This window comes from Centropristis striata, chromosome 8, assembly GCF_030273125.1.
Source record: "Centropristis striata isolate RG_2023a ecotype Rhode Island chromosome 8, C.striata_1.0, whole genome shotgun sequence".
Taxonomy (NCBI): Eukaryota; Metazoa; Chordata; class Actinopteri; order Perciformes; family Serranidae; genus Centropristis; species Centropristis striata.
The window spans coordinates 32,343,025-32,361,627 of NC_081524.1; the positions used below are offsets into that span (position 1 = coordinate 32,343,025).

Consider the following 18,603-nt stretch of genomic DNA (forward strand, 5'->3'; position numbering starts at 1 on the left):
GTTTGTTAGGTCTATGGTCTCTGCTAGTCATGTATAGGTGCAGGAGAGGGAAGGAGTGGATAGACCAGTCTGTTACTTCTCAAAAAAGTTCATTTCATACTAGCTTAATTACTCTACTACAGAGAAGGAAGCACACGCTCTTATCTGGGCGCTCCAACATTTTGAGGTGTATGTAGGTTCTGGAAATGGCTCGCTGGTTACACTGACCACAACTCTTTTTCCTTTTCTTTATTTGCTGCAGTGTCCAAACCATTGCTTAATGCGGTGGATGTAATTCCTTCAGGCTTATAGTCTGGATGTAAGGCATATTAAAGGAAGGGATAATATTGTTGCAGATGCTCTACCTTGTGCTCCACTGAAGTAAATTGTGTAAAACAAAACAAAGACATTTTTTTTGTCAATTATGTTTAATTTTTTTCTTGTTTCTGGTTCTGTTCCTAACAAAACCTGTTTAATTTTTGAAGTACTTGGTTGCAGAGTTGGGACATTGGGAATAAGTTGGTATTAAACCATAGTTTTTTTATTTGGGTTAGTTTTCAGTGTTCCCTTTGGACATGTAAGGTCTTGTTATCCATGTTCCAGTCACATCAGACAATCTGTGGCGCTCATTCGCCCTTCTTGGTTGTAATGGTTTGTTTTCGATGTTGATAGTTTGTTCTAACTTGTTTTCTCCTTTTGTTTCGTTGCAGGCACGTTGTCCTTTGGTTTAGTTTATATTCTGTTACGCACGCTACAACATTCACACACACCATACCCTCATGCACACTCTACACCACTGACTTCACTGATAATCACGCTCTATGATTTGTTGACATTTAGTTGAACATTTAATTAATTTGCTTATATTAATATATAAGTTTTGTTGAAAATTGAACATGGTGTAAACTCTTGTTATGTCATGGCCCAAGAGCCTGGTCTGGACAAGTAATCATCACTCAGTGTGCAGCTATTTAATAGTCAAAGCACCTCCAAATACATTTCCATTCCCATCTGTCAATAAACAAAGAGGCCACAGTTTTCTCTGGCCAGCCTTCATAGAGTGTTCTAAAACATGCAAATATCTGTTTATGTGATATTTGATAAACTGAGGTAAGTCTGTATCCAATTCAAATATATATTCAAACTTCCCTGCTTGTGGGCACAGTACTGAGAAATACATTGGGTTATCAGTTACATTTTACAGCTCATCAACTGGGCTTATGTTGGTCTCTAAGATAACTAACAACTATGTATTTTCAACCACTGAAACACTGGTCATACTGTAATATAATAAAGTAATTTTAAACTATGACCCTGTCAGCAGTTTCCTCTCTGCATCTGTAAATAGTCCAGACTGGTTCATTTCACATTTATTCAAAGCAAAGCATGGAAAATGTTGCTCACAAGTGCACATCTTTTGATCAAAATTTATTGGGTTTTGTCCTCAAACAAGTAAAAAATATAAATCTTTTCTAAATCAAGCTAGAAATCAAGCTAGAGCCTCAATAAAAGCTGGGGGTTTTAAATTAACATTGCACAAATAGTCTGCCTCACAGCTGATGATTGCAGGGACTGCAAAAGGAATTGTTAGCTTTCTAAAGCAAGCCTGCAGAGGCGAACGCACATACATACCATGTTTAATCACCATCTCTGACTGATACTCACACATTTCAGATGTACAGACAGACAGAGAGTAGGAATAACTTATTGTACATGGAAATGTCAGTTCCATAGACACAGAATGACACCAATTCGAATGGTTTTGTTAAGGAATTTTAGTCGTCAATTCAATCAGGTATACCAGGTAGGCCTTTTTAAGGTCTAAGAGACTAAATGCCATTAATGTCAGGACTGACATTAAAAAATGACACAGTAAATATGTATTGTGTATAATTGAACACTTACCCTGTTTTTAAGAGGATGCAGTTAGATTACTGTATTCTTCCTACAGTATCTGTGTCTATGGAACCAACTGTAACTACATACAGGAGCTAAGAGATCACAGTCATCATTCAGTAAAACTGGTCGAGAAGCACAAGTTGTATTGAAACCAGAACAAAGAGAAAACTGTTATAGGCAAAGCACGCTCTTTAGAAGCAATAACTTGGGGTAAAAACTGTCAACACATAGAAATTAGATCAGAAAAACCAGAAGGTGAAAATTCCACTGTGAATGAGTTAAAAAACAACAACATTAATACGTACAGTATATTACAATCCTGACAAGGTGTTTTTTTTGCCAGAAAAGCTGGCTGTTGTTTAGTGAAAACATTTGAATCTCAGATTGCTGTAAGAAACATTCAACCAACTACCTGTCTAAATACAGAAAACAAGTGAGTACTATATCAGAAGTATAGCTAAGGATACAGATATGACACACAAGAGGACATCAGGTAAACTACTCAGATCACAACGTTAGCTCTTAGTTCTACTGCACAAGGTTAACTGGGATACATGATGACTGTTAGATATAAAATCACAACTCAGAGACATGACACCTCAGGGCCTGGGAAAACATGATACTGGTATGCAGGATTCATATTTTAGAATAGAAGGTATATTTAAGCCAAGCCAGGCTGGTTTGGTTTCTATCTTGTGTCTAACGGATAAAAAATCCTTAAAGGGGTACTCCAGCGATTTAGTGCTACCATTCCATTAAAGTTCTTAAGTTACCTTTTTTTTGAGGATCACAAAAATGTTTCTAGTCAAAAGCTAGAGAAGCTCAGTGAGGATGGATGGGTCAAACAAACACAGGACAGCTGTGTCCCATTTGAAACCAAAAGTCAATGCTGACTTGTATCAAGTTAAACATAACAAAGTTAAATTGCTTTATGTAAAAAAAAAAAACATTCGCTTATTTTAACCCAAACCAAGCACAATGTTAACCACATGTTCAAAACTACGACCGTAATCTGGAAGAGAATAAGTTTCCCTCAAAACATTATTGAGAATGCAGTTTTCTTGTATGCCAATGTCATTTTTAGGGGACAGGTTTGGCAGCAGAGGCGAAAATATCCTGACTTTTAGTCTCTAGTATGAGATCCTACATTTCGAAAAAGGCAAAAGACGGTGGAGTAAAGTAAGTTAATGCGTTAAATCCAGACAGCAACTGTGTTCCTCTTCAGGTTTTAAGCATTTTTTTCTGTTAGACTTAATGTATCTTTCTTAGTGTGATCAAAATTAACATGTTAATTTATGCTTTTGATTTGAAATATTTCACACATAAAACTTATTTAAAAAAAAAAAGTTCCAGGCTGTAGTAGGTTAAGTATTAAAATAAAGATACAATGAAGATAAGCTCAGAACTCAGGAATCCATTGGTACTAACTGCTGCGATATCTAAATAAAATGGGTTCAGTGGCTCTATGGGTAGAAGCATGTCTGCCCTTTACAACTAAATATCTATTATTACAAGCTATGGTTTTAAGATGAAAAAAATAAGATTAATTGTGAGTAGTTACAGCATATTGTGCAATTACATAGTTAATTGTATTTAATTGAATGGCAGCCCTAAATCTTAAAAATAAAGGTCATTTCTCAATTTTTGACACATTACATGCAAGCAAAATACATTTTCCCAGCCCTACTGTACCACAACGTTTAGCACTCCCCTCAAATAAGTGTGTGTCTTCTCTCTTGAGTTCTGATTCTATTTTATTTATTTATTTATTTTAAACCAAAGTACCAAAAAGTCACTCGGGTCACACTGGCTGAACTCTAAAACTGATTCTATTTCAAAAACACTACTCTATTATACATATTGTATGAGTCTGTCTTGTTAACAAGCAATCCACTGATGTCTGGAAAGAGTTGTAAAGACACAGTATTAATAGATAGAAACATATAAAACCATTCAAAACAGAGTGACTATAGTAAAGACAGAGCACACTGTAAAAGACTGTTGGCTGGATACCCGGGGCAGGATGAAGCCTAACCTGTGGACTAAAATTAGCCAGTTTGTAGCATGTGAATTACCAGGATTTAACAAAAGGGCACAAAACAGCTACCACACAATGACTGTAGATAGTTCAGGACTCCTTGCTGAAAATGTGTCCATGATTTGAAAAATATTTTTTTTAAAAACAGGTCCATGAATGAAACGTAACTGGTATTATTAAAGCTACACAAATAATTAATCCCAGATTAGGCTTCGACTGTGCCGAGTATACCAACCCAAAATATTGTATGTACAAAATGAGCAGTTGTTCGTCTTAATTATTGCATGCAGTATTAGACAAAGGGTATACCTTAACATTTTGCATTTGTACGTTTTCATGGCCGAGCACTTGTCACATCACAACAAAAAGTTTGAAGATTTCAGCTCTCCTTTGGTTGCTATAAACTAGCTAATCTAGACAACTTTGCTCTCAAAATAACTCAAATTGTTTTTTGGACAGCTAAAGGTGCCAGTATGTGGTGCGACAAGTGCTTGGTGAAAAAACACAATACAACCAGGAACACCAAGGTATCCGTTTAAGGACTTAGAACAGAAGTTTCCAATGTCAACTTCAGAGTATCTAGGCATCTTTTAGCGTCAGCAGAAAGCAGAGCTCGGTCATGCATCACAACTTAGTTTGAAGATTCACCCAACAGTATGTGATTTCCAAATCATTCACAAACCCACTCGTCATCTTCTATCGAGAGTCTGAAATTCTGTTCAAACAAGCGTACAAGCCATTTAGGCACATAGGTTTATCTGCAAAGCTTCATCTGAGTCTCTCCCCTTTTTCTGAAGAACTGTGGTTTTTAGTCCACTGTCCTGTAAATCTGATGCGGTAAAGCGGAAGGAAAACAGAAAAAGGGAGTGTTATTTGGTAGACTTCCCGCCACAGAGGGAATGCTGTGCTGTTTCTTCAGGCATCACAACAATTCCTTCCACGATAGAAAGTGAATTTTGCAAGAATTTTCTGAACAGTTTCAGTCTTTTGAAGACGTCCTTATAGCCCTGTTTGTCTGTCCATCTGTCTGCCTGTGTCATAGGCAGCTTAATGAGACAGAGAACCAACAGGACACTGCTAACATTTACAGAAACATGTCTTGGGAAGTGCACATCATGAGTCTAGGCATTCATTTTACAAAAGTGGACTGGATGAGAGGGGTATAGAGTCAGACAGGGGTATGTGGGAGCAGAGAAGAAGAAATGGGAGACAATTCCCATATTAAAGCAACAATACAAAACAAGTATAACACATGTGCATTTTTCAAAAGGAGAAAAGCTTTAAAATGGGCTCAAATTGTGCAATTTAGCGAAAGAAAGCGATGGGTGATTGTTCTACTAGTTTTGAGCCTTACAAACATCCAACTATGAAACAACACATATTTTTTAGAAAAGTGGATAAATTGATTCCTCCTCATGAAAACACACAGAGGATAAAAAAGGCAAAATACTGGTTCAGTTTGTCATCATACAAAACAGATTTGGTCTCTCAGAGCCATTTTATGGTATAATAAGAGATTAAGGTGCCAAATCAGGATTTAGTCCACTATGTATACAAGTGGACAAAGTGCATTTTTTAAAAGTTTAGTTTAGGTGCTTCACGTTTGTCTTTTCAGTGCAGACTTGAACTTTTATTTGAAACACTGTTTAACAGTCTTTCTTAAAGGGATAGTAAAGATTTTATAAAGTGGGGTTGTAAGAAGGACTGATTGCTAGTCAGTGTAATATTTATAGTAGATGCCGGTCGGCATGGCTCCAATTTGGAGAAGCAGGCAGAAAGACTGGAACCGAGGCTAAGCAACGTACTGCTAGGGAAGGGGGGGGCAGCAAAACCTATTTTAGCCACCAAAAAAGTGCAATGTTCAACCTTAGTTATCTATGCTCTCTTCAAAGCCACAAGACTCAAACAGTATGACAGAAACAAGTCATTTTCCTGCTGCCTCGATCGGTTACTTTGTTGACTTTGGTGTTTTAAAGGGTTAGTTCGTTTTCACCAAGTCACACAATAACACAAACAAAATTACAAATTGAGGCAGCAATAAACCAGAAACTCCCATGTTTTGGGAAATAAAATGTTTTTGTAGATGGAGCCTAGTGGGCTTTGAAAAAAGCACAAATGGATATAACAACTTCAGTTTCCTGTTGGTAAGGGCTGTCTGACAACAAGGTAAACTGGTGTAAATATTCAGGTGCATCTCAATGAAGTAGAATATCATAGAAAAGTTTATTTATGTCAGTAATTCAATTCAAAAAGTGGAAATAACACATTATATAGATCCATTACACACAGAATGAAACATTTCATGTCTTAATTTATTTAATTTCTTCTAATTATAATGATTATGGCTTACATTTAATGAAGAACTAAAATTTAGTGACTTAAAAAAATGTAATATTACAAAATACCAATTTTAAAAAGTATGTTTAATATGGAAATGTTGGCCTCTGAAAAGTTTGTCCATCTATTTGCACTCAATACTTGGTTGGGGCTATTTGACTTGAACTACTGGAAATTGACTTTTCAATGATATACTCATGTATTGAGATGCACCTGTAGTGTAAACTTACAACAAATACAGATTTTTTTTAAGGGTCTTTTTTTCTTTTTGCCGTGCTGACTGCCATCTACTGTAGTAATACACTGACTATGGATAAGTACCTTATACAGTATCACTTCAAAAAATTCCGAACAATCCCTTTAAAGTACGGGTCAAGACCTCAAATGATTCACAGGCCTTGTTTTTGACATGAGCAGATGCGCTCAAACCTAAAGGCAAGGTGTTGGTGATTTGGTGGAGATTGCAGTTAAGGTGACAACTTATGGATCGACTTACTCTAAATTTACACTGGAGCCGCAGCTGGTGCTTACATTTACATGGTTTGGGTACAACTCTGCAATGCTGCATTTTCCATCTTAAAATTCAGTCCATCCATTCATTGAACTTATCAGAGATTTGAAGCAAAAGCACTGCAGCGAAATATGTCTGTTGCTATTATTATTTCAGATATCTGCTTCACAGCGGCCACTATTTAGTTCACATCTGGTGCCTCAAACTGTAAACTGTAGCTCACTGCTCAGGAGACAACACATTCAACTTTGGGACAACAGCCTCACACTGTCTGAATCACACTTTAAAAAGGTCATAATAGCACAGGATGTGTTCTATCAAAAGGTGAAAAAATTAGTTTAAAAACATTACTAGCAGTGCATACTGAACACATACTGTGGCATTTTCCCATCAGATCTGTATGTGTTCAGTCAAAAATCTATAATACTACTAATGAAACAAAAGGCTGCTATAAAGGGAAGACTTGAGTAGACATCTTGTGTTTAAAAGCATCATGGCATTGGCATTCATTCAGCAGTAAAGTACATTGTCTCATATCGTTTTAGGCTTTTACCTCTGAGAGATAAAAAGCCTCACTTTCAGTGTCATAATCAATCCATGTCAGCTCAAACAACCTGCTCATTCATATCCAGTCCTTGTGGTGCTAGAAAAAAAAAGATGCTGTAACATGTAAAATCAACCAGTTCCACAAACAGATGTATGCCAGTTTCATTGGGGACATTGCTCAGCAGTGACATCTAGCTGTGATTTGTTTTTAAGCACCTTTGTAACCACAGATGAGTCTTTTGTTTCTGTGTGTGTGTTGCTAGTTTAGAACAGGGGTGAAACATTCATTATGTTGTAAATCGAAGTTTGAATTTAGGCCTGTCATAACAGGCTCCAGTTTTTCCTTCTCAAGGAAATGCAGCATAAGTAGTAAATCAATCTCCCTTACTGGCTTCTATGAGCAAGCAAGGAGTGCAAATTTAACAAGGGGCAGGGTGGACATACAAATATCTCATTTACAGCAGACAGTATTAATCAATTGCAATCAAATGTGCAGATGTGTCTCATACATCATCTTTTTTGGGTAGCCATTGATACCGTTTTCATCTTCAGCTTGAAGATTGCACTTTATGGTATTCCTTCTGGAAAAAAAATTGTGTTTTCTTTTATAATTTTATCAGTTTGGTGTGCCAGGTTTTGCTAAAAACTCTTACAACTTACAGTAAATAAGGTAAGTATTAAGAGAGTGAGCTAAAGCTAATAGTCCATGTGTTAGTGTCATGTAGATGTGAAGTCAGAAATAGTTTGAAAATACAGTGAATTAATGTTGCAAATGAGTACATATGCAAATCAGTGGCTTCTATCATTGATCATGCCACTATTCTCTTGTAACATTCTGTAATGTTCTTAACGTGTTTTCCACTATTAGTCTTCAGAGACTGACAATGACTTCCTGACGCTACGTGACGGCTCCCAAACCTCACTGTCATCCGTATCGTCGTTGTCGTCCTCCTCATCTTCTTCTTCCTCATCCTCCTCTTCTCCCGCACCTGTGCCGCTCTGCTCCTCGGTGGCTGCTGACGCCTCTCCCTGCGTTTCCTGTGCCGCTCCTGCCTCATCTCCATCTGTCCTTCCTGCAGTCGCCTCCAGGAAGGGATCAGACCCCATTTCCAAGCGTCGCTGGACCTCTGCGAACCACTCCCTCACCTTTTGACGGAGAGAGAATTGTGTTAACTGTGTGATAAAACTGGAGCTGCCATAACAGCGTCATGTCCTCTGGGATATTTCTGGAAACGCATACAAACTTTACCTGACAAAGGACTGAGTACTTAAACAGTGTTAATCAAATAAGTGCAAGTCATTGACAGTATGGATTTTTCTTGGTTCTTCACAGATTCACTGTTGGTTTTTTTTAGTCACAGAATCACACTTTATAGATTTAAGGGCCAATTCTTATCATCTTTTTTACTATGACTAAGACTAATCATCTTACCTTTTTGCTTTAGGCAAATATAAATTAACACATTGAAATGTATTTAAATTAAATGCTTCCTCTTCACTAGAATAACATACCTGGCAGCACTTTGACATAACCCATAATGCAGAATGATCAACTTTACAGACAATATTCATTCATTTATTATCCTTAATGGAGCCAATCACAGCTGACATTGGGCGGGAAGCGGGAAACATCCTAGACAGGTCACCAGACTATCACAAGCTGACACGTAGAGGCAGACAACCATCATACCTACAGGCAATTTGGAGTCACCACTTAAACCTAAGCTGCATAAATCAATTTACAGTCCTTTGAAATGATCGAAAGTTGGTTGATCAAACATTTCATGGTGGGTGGTTGGAGTTCTGAAGAGAAAATTGCACTCATGACTTCAGTATTTCCCCTCCAGGAGATTTGGCCTTTCCTCTTCTCTCCTTGTTTGCTTCATTCTCCTATCTGTGTGGGGAGGAGGAGGTGGTGTGGCTCGGACTGAAGCTGTTTTGCGACACCTGCTTGACATCCTTCGAGATACATTTTCTTCATATATATTCATATTCTGTGTCTCATTTTTGTGTTTGGATTGTCTATATGTAATTTAACTACATTGATTATTCTGTACACATGACATTTATTATCCGTCCATCCTGGGAGAGGGATCCCTACTCAGTTGCTATACCCGAGGTTTCCTTCATTGTTTTACTGTTAAAGGGTGTTTTTGGGGAGCAAGGGTCTCAGGTCTGGGCAGAGAGTGTTGCATGCTGTACAGATTGTAAAGCCTCTTTAGGTAAATTTGTGATTGGTGATATTTGGGTATATCAGTCAACAATTTTAGCTTGCTGCGCTTTATAACTCTGGGTTACTGGGTAAATGTCACTGTAAGAAAGTAACCTCTGCTGTGCCACACAGATGTTACTTATAAGCACACAGGAAACATATATTTCCCGGCTATGTCTATTACTGGAACTGTCGTTCTTTCATCACTTCTGTGTTAGAACGTCCCTGTAATCGTATGAATGCCTTTTAGGCAAATTAGTTATTTTGGGCTATATAGAAAACACTGACTTGATTTGACTTTACAGTGTAATCAACTAGAAAACGACATACGAATATATGAAGGGATATAATGACAGGGTACAGGATAAAATGGCCCACATCCCAAGAAAAAAACATTTGATCACCTGTTCATAGCTCATGTTGGTCTTGGTGACGAGCTCGTCCAGGTCTTGCTCATTGAGAAAACGGTACTTCAGGTAGTACTCCTTCAGAATCTCCCTCCCACTCTTGAATTTCTTTGAAGGGGGACATTTATCGACATCTGTACTGGAAGAGGCAGACCTTCTTGGCTGCTTTCTGGTTCGGGACCGCCCCCAACCACGATTTCGGCCACGTCTTTTGCGACCGGTGCCGCTGCTGCTTGCCATTTTATTGCTTCCTCCGCCATTTGGCCCTTCGGCATTGCCACTTTGATACTGGAAGTACCATTTCAGGTTACTGTTCTTCCACGAGTACCGAGAATCGCCGAACCAGCTGACGATGTAGGACCGAGGGAGGCCGCTCTCTTCTGCCAGCTGCTCGTACTCCTCTGGTGTTGGCCACTGGGTCCGCACAAAGGCACTTTTCAGAATATGGAGCTGCTCTGGAGTCTTTTTACTCTTATCTTTTAGGTCTTTGTTGCTGCTGGTGGGCAGCGGCTTACTGCGACCGCCGGGAGGAGTCTGACTACCTTTACGAGACGAGGAGGCAGAGGGAGAAGAAGAACTGGCTCCTGCTGCTCCATCTCCTGCTTTTGCTCCGTCTGCCTCCATCTTTCCTCCTTCTGAAGAATCTGGGGAGGAAGTACTGACAGATGGCATTTTTCGTCTCTCAGTGAACCAGGCATCAATCTCCCTCCGCGTTAGTTTAGTCTCTGTCCTCAGGCGGCTCAGTTCTTCATCTGATGGGGTGCTGCCCTTCTCGAAACTTTCCTCCAGCACCACCAGCTGCTCAGGAGTCTTCTCCTTAAACTTCTGCAGGGTAAAATCTGGGAACGGATTCCATGTTTTTGGCCGTGTCTCCTTCTCCTTCGCAGGAGGAGTGCGCGGAGGATGGGGAGACGTGGGGGTCTCGTCGCTTGAGTCAATAACAATGGTGGTGCTAGCACTGCTACCACAGCTGCCACTTCCTCTGCCCCCTCCGTCATGGAAAACAATGACGTGGCTGTTCTTCGAGTTGCGCTGGTTGTACCTGGTATCACTGAACCATTTCTTGATCTCGCCCTTTGTGAGGTTGGTGAGCTTCATCAGGCGGGAAATTTCTGCATCAGTGACAAAGTGGTTTTTCAGGTAGCTGGCTTTCAGCTCTGCCAGCTGCTCTTTGGACTTCTTAGGCCGCAAACTGAATGTGTCAGCACTGAGGGCCGAGTTCTCCTGAGAAAGGGAAGGAGAGATTTATATATTAAATAAGGGTTGCTTTAGAGCCATTTTGCACACAAATGTACCTGATTTTGTGCATTGATTGCTTTCAAAAATCAAAAACTTGAATGCACAAGAGCACAAAAAAAACATTTGCTGAAATGCAGCAACAAGTGCTGTCCCTACCTGTGGAGAAAGAGAGGGGGGCTGGACAGTGGTAGCTCGTTTCAGCTCACTGTTTGTTGGGGTGGGTTGGCAGGAAACTCTGCTGGAGCTCTGGGACTGGCTGGGCAGCCCTGCCACTGTCAGAGTGATGGGACTGGTCACTGGAAGGTGCCCTCCTGGGCCGACCTACGCAGAGTCAGAGAACAGTGACATACAGAATTTACGGATGAGACATTTAGCCGGATAGGAATGTACTTGCAGTTTAAAGCGGAGGAAGGCAGACAATTTTTGGGGTCATAGGGCAAAAAATCCAATTACAACCTTTCAGCATATTGTAATTCATGTGGAGAGAAAACTAGACATCAGCACCTCCTCTTGGCTCTGTTGTCAGGCTTTAGGAAATCTGGCCTGTGACGGGAGACTTTGGCCAATCACATGCCATTTCAGAGAGATCGAGCGTTCCTATTGGCTGTTCTACAAAGGCAGATGCACATGCATGTCCCTTTGGTGAAACCTTAGTCAAAGGCTCACAGCTGCAGCTTATTTAAGGCTAAACTACTACATTGGAGAGACTCTATTGTAATCCATCTATAAACAGTGCAGTATAGTACACAGAGAAACTAAATTGTGTAAAAAGGTAGTCTGGTTTATTCAAATTCAAAATTACTGTATTTATCCCCAAGGGGAAATTCAGTTAGTCTTTTAGCTCTTGAAGAATTTTATTGTACAGGGAGCAGACATTTTCTGTGAAAACAGTCAGGGGAGCTGGACTGCTGGGGTCAGCCTTTAGACGAGCCTGAATACCGGCTCACGTTCTGCTTTATGTTTCCTCTCACATCGCCTCTGGCATCTTCTCTTTCGGGTGACAGGGCAGGATGGCAGTTCCAATGCTAGGCTAAAGGCTAACCCGAGCTTTTCAGCTTCTCCGTGATAGCAGCTTCAAGATTGTGTGGAAGCCGGCTCCTAAAGTTCAGCAATGTCTGTCTGTCGTTGATAAATCAAGAATAAATTCCACATATAGCACCATGTTTACCGGATGCAGGGCTGCTGCATCCATGCATCCAGACACTCCATGACTCCATTTGGCTATGGTAGAGCCTGTGCTTGTGTGGTGGAAGGCCTCAAGATAGAGAGGGATAGAGAAGGCTACAGGAGGAGGGTACACTTCAAATTCTGGTGTTGTTTTGCCTTCTCCCGTTTCTGCCTACTTCAGTTTTAAAGTGGCTGTAGCCATTATCTTTGACACTTAACTGGATGGAAAGAGCACGAAAGCTGGTTTTCGGGTGTGTAACTGATGTAATATATTCATGCATTATGTCTCTGGACTTACATTTCCCTTTTCCTCTAATTTGCGTAGAGTTTTTACAAGTCTGAACTACACACGGTTTATTGTTTCCACTGGCCAGCAATGTTAACTTTAACAGCCCATGGAACATACCTGCTTTGACCTCTATACATAATCTATAATGGTTTCAACTCTTTAGGTATTTCTGTCTATTTAATCTGGTTCAACATATAATATATAAATATTGGATACATTCAGTATATCTGAGACAAGATGACAGACATACAGCAAGCAAGAAAAGTCAGTCAAAGCCATGTCAAATTAAAACTGGTCGAATAAAATCAAATAGTTATATAAAATTCAAGTTTAATTGATTTCAGCAAGCAAACATGTCAATGTCAAACAGTCATGTCAAAAGAGACCAGTTAAACAAAGTCAAATCACCAAAGGAGGCAATTCAGGCAGATTTAATTCAAATTCAAGCAAGTCAGAGTCACACCAGTGTTAAGGTAACTGGGTTTAAAGCAGGTTAAAGCCAAGCCCTGTTAGATGTGGCGTGTTTTCATTCCTTACCTACCTGTGTGAACACCAGGCCAGGCTGGCCCACTATCTGGCACGTCTGAAGAATGGACTGCAGGCCATTGGTAGCTGCTGAGAGCTGGTGAGCAGGTATGACAGTGATGGTCTGAGGCACAGTGTGCACTGTGCCATTAAACTGTTTCCTCCGGGCCTCCTCCACTTCCTCTGGAGTCCAGCTCACACCGTGCTTCAGCCGCTGGGCTGAGAACCACACCTGGAGGTAGATTAAATACATTTGACTAAAGCTACAAAATAAGCTAAATATACTTTAGATTTTCTCTTCCTCAAGACGTATATATTAAAAAGTAGGAGCTACTTGTGTCTTTTTGATGCATCTTTTATCAGACAGGGGTCTACCCAAAACAACAGCCAACTTTTATTTACCTTGATCTGCTCCTCTGTGAACTGCGTCTGCGCTGCCAGGCTGTTGATCTCGGCCGTGGAGGGGTAAGGAAACTTCTTGTATGTGTTGCCCAGCAGGGGGTTAGTGTCCATAGCTGCACTGTAGGAGGGGATGCTGCTGAGGGGAATCAGCAGCTGAGGCTGAGCTGTTACAGCACTCTGCTGAGCCTGGAAAGCAGAAAGCACCTAAAATAAAGGAAGACAGGGAAGGGATAAGAAAGGGCTGGAGTAATAATGCCACATGGTGGCAAAGGTGAGACACTGCCCCAAGCTGCTGTCCTGCTAACAGCTCTCTGAACAAGAAAATGAATATCTATCAGCTGCAGGGCAGCTGTTCTGTAGCTCAAGCTGACATCCAACCTCTTCCATTATCCAAGTCGTTTTTCAGTGTGCAGGCTGCTGTTGAGTACACAAATAGGGGTAAATGGAGTATTTTTACACCCATGCTGCTGTAATGAGTCTACTAAAGCATTGTATAATCAAGACGTTTTACCTGTGCCAGGCCAGCGGGCAGAACTGTGGGGTTTAAAGAGGCTGATTTCCTCTGCTCCGAGTACGGGCTGACCAGCAATCCGCCTCCCCCGAGCTTCATTGAGTCGTGCAGCAGCATCTCCACAGGAGTCATCGGCCCCAGTGGAGCTTCGATGGGCTCCTGATCTCCTCCCACCTCTCCCTCGCCACCCCCTCCGAAACCCTCCACGGCCTCGTCTGTTGATTTCAGAGACACGGCGATCCTCTTGGGTTCAGATTTGGTCTTCATCCTCATGATCGGGGTCTTGCTGAGGGAAATGGCGGCAACAGCAGCAGGGTCTGCCCCACCCTCTTCGGGTGTATTACACTGTTGTTCCTGGGTCGGCAGGTCGCTGCTCGGATCGTCAGGAGGGTTTGGAGTGCCACGCTTCAGTAAAGGAGCAAGGACTTCGCTTTCTTCCACAGTAGAGACACTGGGCTCCTCTATGATAATAATAATTGTAATAACAATAATTTAATTTGTATTAAAATATATATATATATATGTTTATATTTTACAGTTGTATATTACAGGCTAACAAAATGTCACTGTGGCCTAAACGTTGGAGAACGAGCCAAAAACAATCTTACCTGTTTCTGGAGGGGTGGGGACAACCACTACTGCCTGACCCAGCTCCTCTGAGGTTAGTACCTCCTCTGCTCCCTCCTTCACCTTTCCCTCCTCCTCCTCCGCATCTTCCTCTTTAGTCTTCTCTGTTTTCTCCTCCACCTCTTCCTGCTCCACCACATCAGATGGTAACACCATGCAAGGGGTGGTCGATTTCCGGCGGCTCGACATTGTCAAACTAAGCTTTGTTTACTTCTACGCAGGGTAAAGAAGATCTGGGACAGAAGGATCGAGCCTCACATGACTTATGTGGTTGTGTTCACATGCTATAGTCCTTGAATTATGTATTTCTAATGGAGAAAACACAACACAAATGCAAATGTCATACAAAGGATTTGTGAATAAAATCTTTTTTTAAAGATGGTTTACAGCAATCCAATGGCTAAGACTAAATAATTACTTTACAAAATAACAAATAGATGTATGAGGAGTTAGTTGCAACCCTACTTATAATCATTATATTGCTAAAACAATATATATGCATCTATATGCAATCATTTGGATTTTTCAATAAGACTGCACATTTTCAACTCATAGAGAATAAACCTAAAACCCAATAAATATTTCTTGTGCCCACTAAAAGCATGATATTTCAAACGGTCATAGTCATAATGTGTGTAAAGCTTGGTGTTTATGTTCAGAAGTAAACACTCACACTGGATAGTGTGAAGTGCTCAGGGGGAGGAAATATGATGTTGTACTTCATTAAGCATGATGACTAATGGCATGATTCGTGTGGGCCTGATAGCAGATTTAACAAGTGCAATTTCATAAGAGATTAGCATTTATCATCAACATCAGTTATACATACAAATAAATGCAAATAACAGTAAGACATATTCACATTAATGGGCAATGCAATGAGGTGAATTCCATTATCATGTGAGCTATTAGGAAATCATGAATCACTTTTGTAATCAAATATGTTTAACGTCATTCATAAAGAAAAAAAATTAAACATTAGATGGTTCCATTTTCTTGAACGAATGCCTGCTTTTTTCTGTTTGAATACAACATTTGAATACAAGTGAATACCTTTGAAGTCCAACACAACAAGCATTTAGAAGATGTGTGTGTCCTGGGTAATTGTGATGGGCATTTTTCAGTTTAAATTAATTGACTAGATTATTCATAAATCAAAAACCTAAAAAATAGTGGTTACAGCCCTATATTCACCATATGATTCTAAATGAAGAAGATTAACTGAATTGTAGTACTGAAATGTCACCAACACCTTCATTCATTCATATCTAATTCCACTTCATTTAAACCATGTTGGAGAGTATCACATGTTAAACCTGCCCGAAGTCAGTTTATTGTTCCTCCAACAGTAGCAGCAAATTATATCACCAGAATAATTTAACTAATACCAGGATATGATTTAGATTTTCTTTCGGCAGATCATAAATTAACTTGATGGTTACCGCCTCATTTAACGAGTCATTCACCGTGATAAATGTGGTGCAAATGTTTAATTATAATGTCCAGACCTCAGACAACACAGTAATAAACCTAGGGTTCATGATTTGTTGCTTGTAAAGTCTGTGAAAAAGACTGCACAGCGTGAACAATAATGTTAAAGGTGTACAGCAGGGATGGGCAACTTAAATGCAGGAGGGGGCCACAATTTTTCATCGACACTACCACAGGGCCACATATAGGACCGTGCACTTAACCAGATATGATGAAACTGCAATTTTAAATATGTTTACAGTGCTGTAACTTAACATATGTCATGCTCAAATGCATGTATAACAGTTTGAGTAGGAATACAAAAGGTCTGAAGCAAATAAAAATAACCACTTACTGTGATTTCTTTTTTTTTTCAGTGCAAGAACAGCAGACCAACATTAATTGCAAGAAGTAATTTTGTGCATGTTGACACTGCACTTTTAAGATTTCATGCTCAAATGCATGTAATTGTACTGAGGGCCACTTCAAATGAGGATGCGGGACGTATGTGGCCCCCGGGCCTCCAGTTGCCCATCCCTGGTGTACAGCATGCTATACTGTACTGCCATCATCAGATTATATGCCATTAACAGTTAGCACATCAATAACAAATTTGGAGGTGTGGGCTAGCCAATTCGTTATTGTTAAAGTAAGGTTACAGCATACTTTCATATAAGAGAACATGTAACTTAGCTCTACAACATCTACAGCATGCTACACTGTACTGCCATCATCAGATCATTTTCCATTAACAGATAGCACATCAATAACAATTTGGAGGTGTGAGCTAGCCAATTCGTTATTGTTAAAGTAAGGTGAAAGCATACATTCACATAAGAGAACATGTGACTTTAGCTCTACAACATCTAGCAGGTATACAAGGTGGGCCAACTAGCCGGTGTTAGCCGGGCAGTCATTATTATTGATCATGTCTGGCGGTAAACTTACTGGAACTACTGAAATGTGCAGTGTTGCCACCAGGCTGTCGAGACGAGGCGAGGAGTGATTTCCTGGGTCTCAGCAGAACAGCCTTGGGGCTCAGTCTGGTGGGCTCTCTCCTTCCCCCGGCTAACCATCCAGCCCCAGCCGGGCCGGGACTACACCAGCTAGCGGTAACGTTTTGGGGGCTTGCGAGTCTCCAAAAACCCAGCGGAGGGAGGCAGGCAGACAGACAGACAGACGGACCGGTCTCACGGCTACGGCTCCCGTCTGCAGATGCTGAAAACACCGGACATCTCTGTCCTCGTTTGAGCAGGTTATTTTGCGGCCAGGTCGCGCTTTTGTTAAAAGTTATATAATCAAAAACGCGCTACTTACACTCCAGCGTGGCTGTCGGCACTGTGTTAGTTTGCTGACCTAATTCTCTGATATTTTTTAACGGCAGATTTTTTTTTAATGATCAAACGGCGTCATCATTCAATGTGATACGTCCTGACGTCATTCCTCGGCGACTCTCGGTGTGCTTTAACAATTTAGTTAAAAAAAATAACACAAATATACAATGTTTTACCATTACAATATACCTTTTATGATAGGGATTGAGATGTGTGCGGCACAGTAAAAAAAACCCAGTGGTAATAAAGGATGTTTAAAGCTGGCGGTAAACTCGTTTCCCAACCCGGCTGCCTGCCAATGTGTCCTTACATGACCTGTCAGGGCAGTATGAGAAGCTACTTGAGGACAACACTGACACTGCAAAGTTTCCTTCTTTCCTTCTCTTGTGTTGCAGTTCAGATTTTTCTGTCCATTATATCAACTACGTATACTGTTTTCATTTCTGCTACACTGTAAGGCGTCTTATCGTGTTTATTATTGCGTTTTGCAACCGCCTTAATATATCGTCACACTGTTAAAATAATCGCCTATGTCATTTTTTGTCAAAATTGGGTTTTTAGCCTAAATCATCTCCTCATGACACCGGCCACCAATGGTAAAATCGCCTAAATCTTCAGTTAATCAGATCATGTGATTTTACCCCTTTAAGATCATCACTTCTTTGATAATTTGCCACATTCATAGGCATCAGATAAGACCCCAGCAAAGAAGAGCTAGAGGGAGATTGTTTAGTTATCAGTTTAGTTTATCAGTGTTTTATTGTTGACACGAATATTGGTAACACTTTACTCTAAGATGTCTACATAAGAGTGACATGGGCGTGTCACAAACATGACATGGGATGTGTCATGAACATTAATGACACTTTGAAGTAACATGAATGCTCATCAAACTTGTCACGTCATGTTTCTGACAGGCTTGTGTGACTCTTATATAGACACCTTCAAAATAAAGTGTTACCATATCTTGCTTGTCACAAAGGCATGTTCAAAAATTGCCTAAGTCATTTATTTCTCTTAAGTTACATAATTTACACACAGTGTTATTACTATGACAATAGCCATCCTTTGTGAGTGAAATGATCAATAAATGTCATATGTTACACTTTT

The 18,603-nt window shown here is 40.2% G+C and overlaps 1 protein-coding gene across 1 annotated transcript; it reads right to left on the reverse strand.

Moving 5' to 3' along the window:
- Positions 1-1,334: 1,334 nt before the first annotated feature.
- LOC131976045 (zinc fingers and homeoboxes protein 1-like) lies at positions 1,335-18,234 on the reverse strand. The gene is made up of 8 exons (XM_059338924.1): positions 17,108-18,234; positions 14,671-14,997; positions 14,063-14,523; positions 13,552-13,755; positions 13,166-13,381; positions 11,325-11,489; positions 9,927-11,153; positions 1,335-8,456 (listed from the first exon to the last, which is right to left on the reverse strand). Exons 2-8 carry the CDS (start codon positions 14,876-14,878, stop codon positions 8,175-8,177), a joined length of 2,763 nt encoding a protein of 920 aa, XP_059194907.1. The 5' UTR covers positions 14,879-14,997; positions 17,108-18,234; the 3' UTR covers positions 1,335-8,174.
- Between the last annotated feature and the right edge of the window lie 369 nt (positions 18,235-18,603).

Excerpts from the sequence above, each read along its gene's own strand:
- LOC131976045 (XM_059338924.1), bottom strand. The coding sequence starts at position 14,878 with ATGTCGAGCCGCCGGAAATCGACCACCCCTTGCATGGTGTTACCATCT. Across the intron at positions 14,524-14,670 it reads CCCCACCCCTCCAGAAACAG|AGGAGCCCAGTGTCTCTACT; the intron begins GTAAGATTGTTT and ends TTATTATCATAG. Across the intron at positions 13,756-14,062 it reads TGCCCGCTGGCCTGGCACAG|GTGCTTTCTGCTTTCCAGGC; the intron begins GTAAAACGTCTT and ends CCTTTATTTTAG.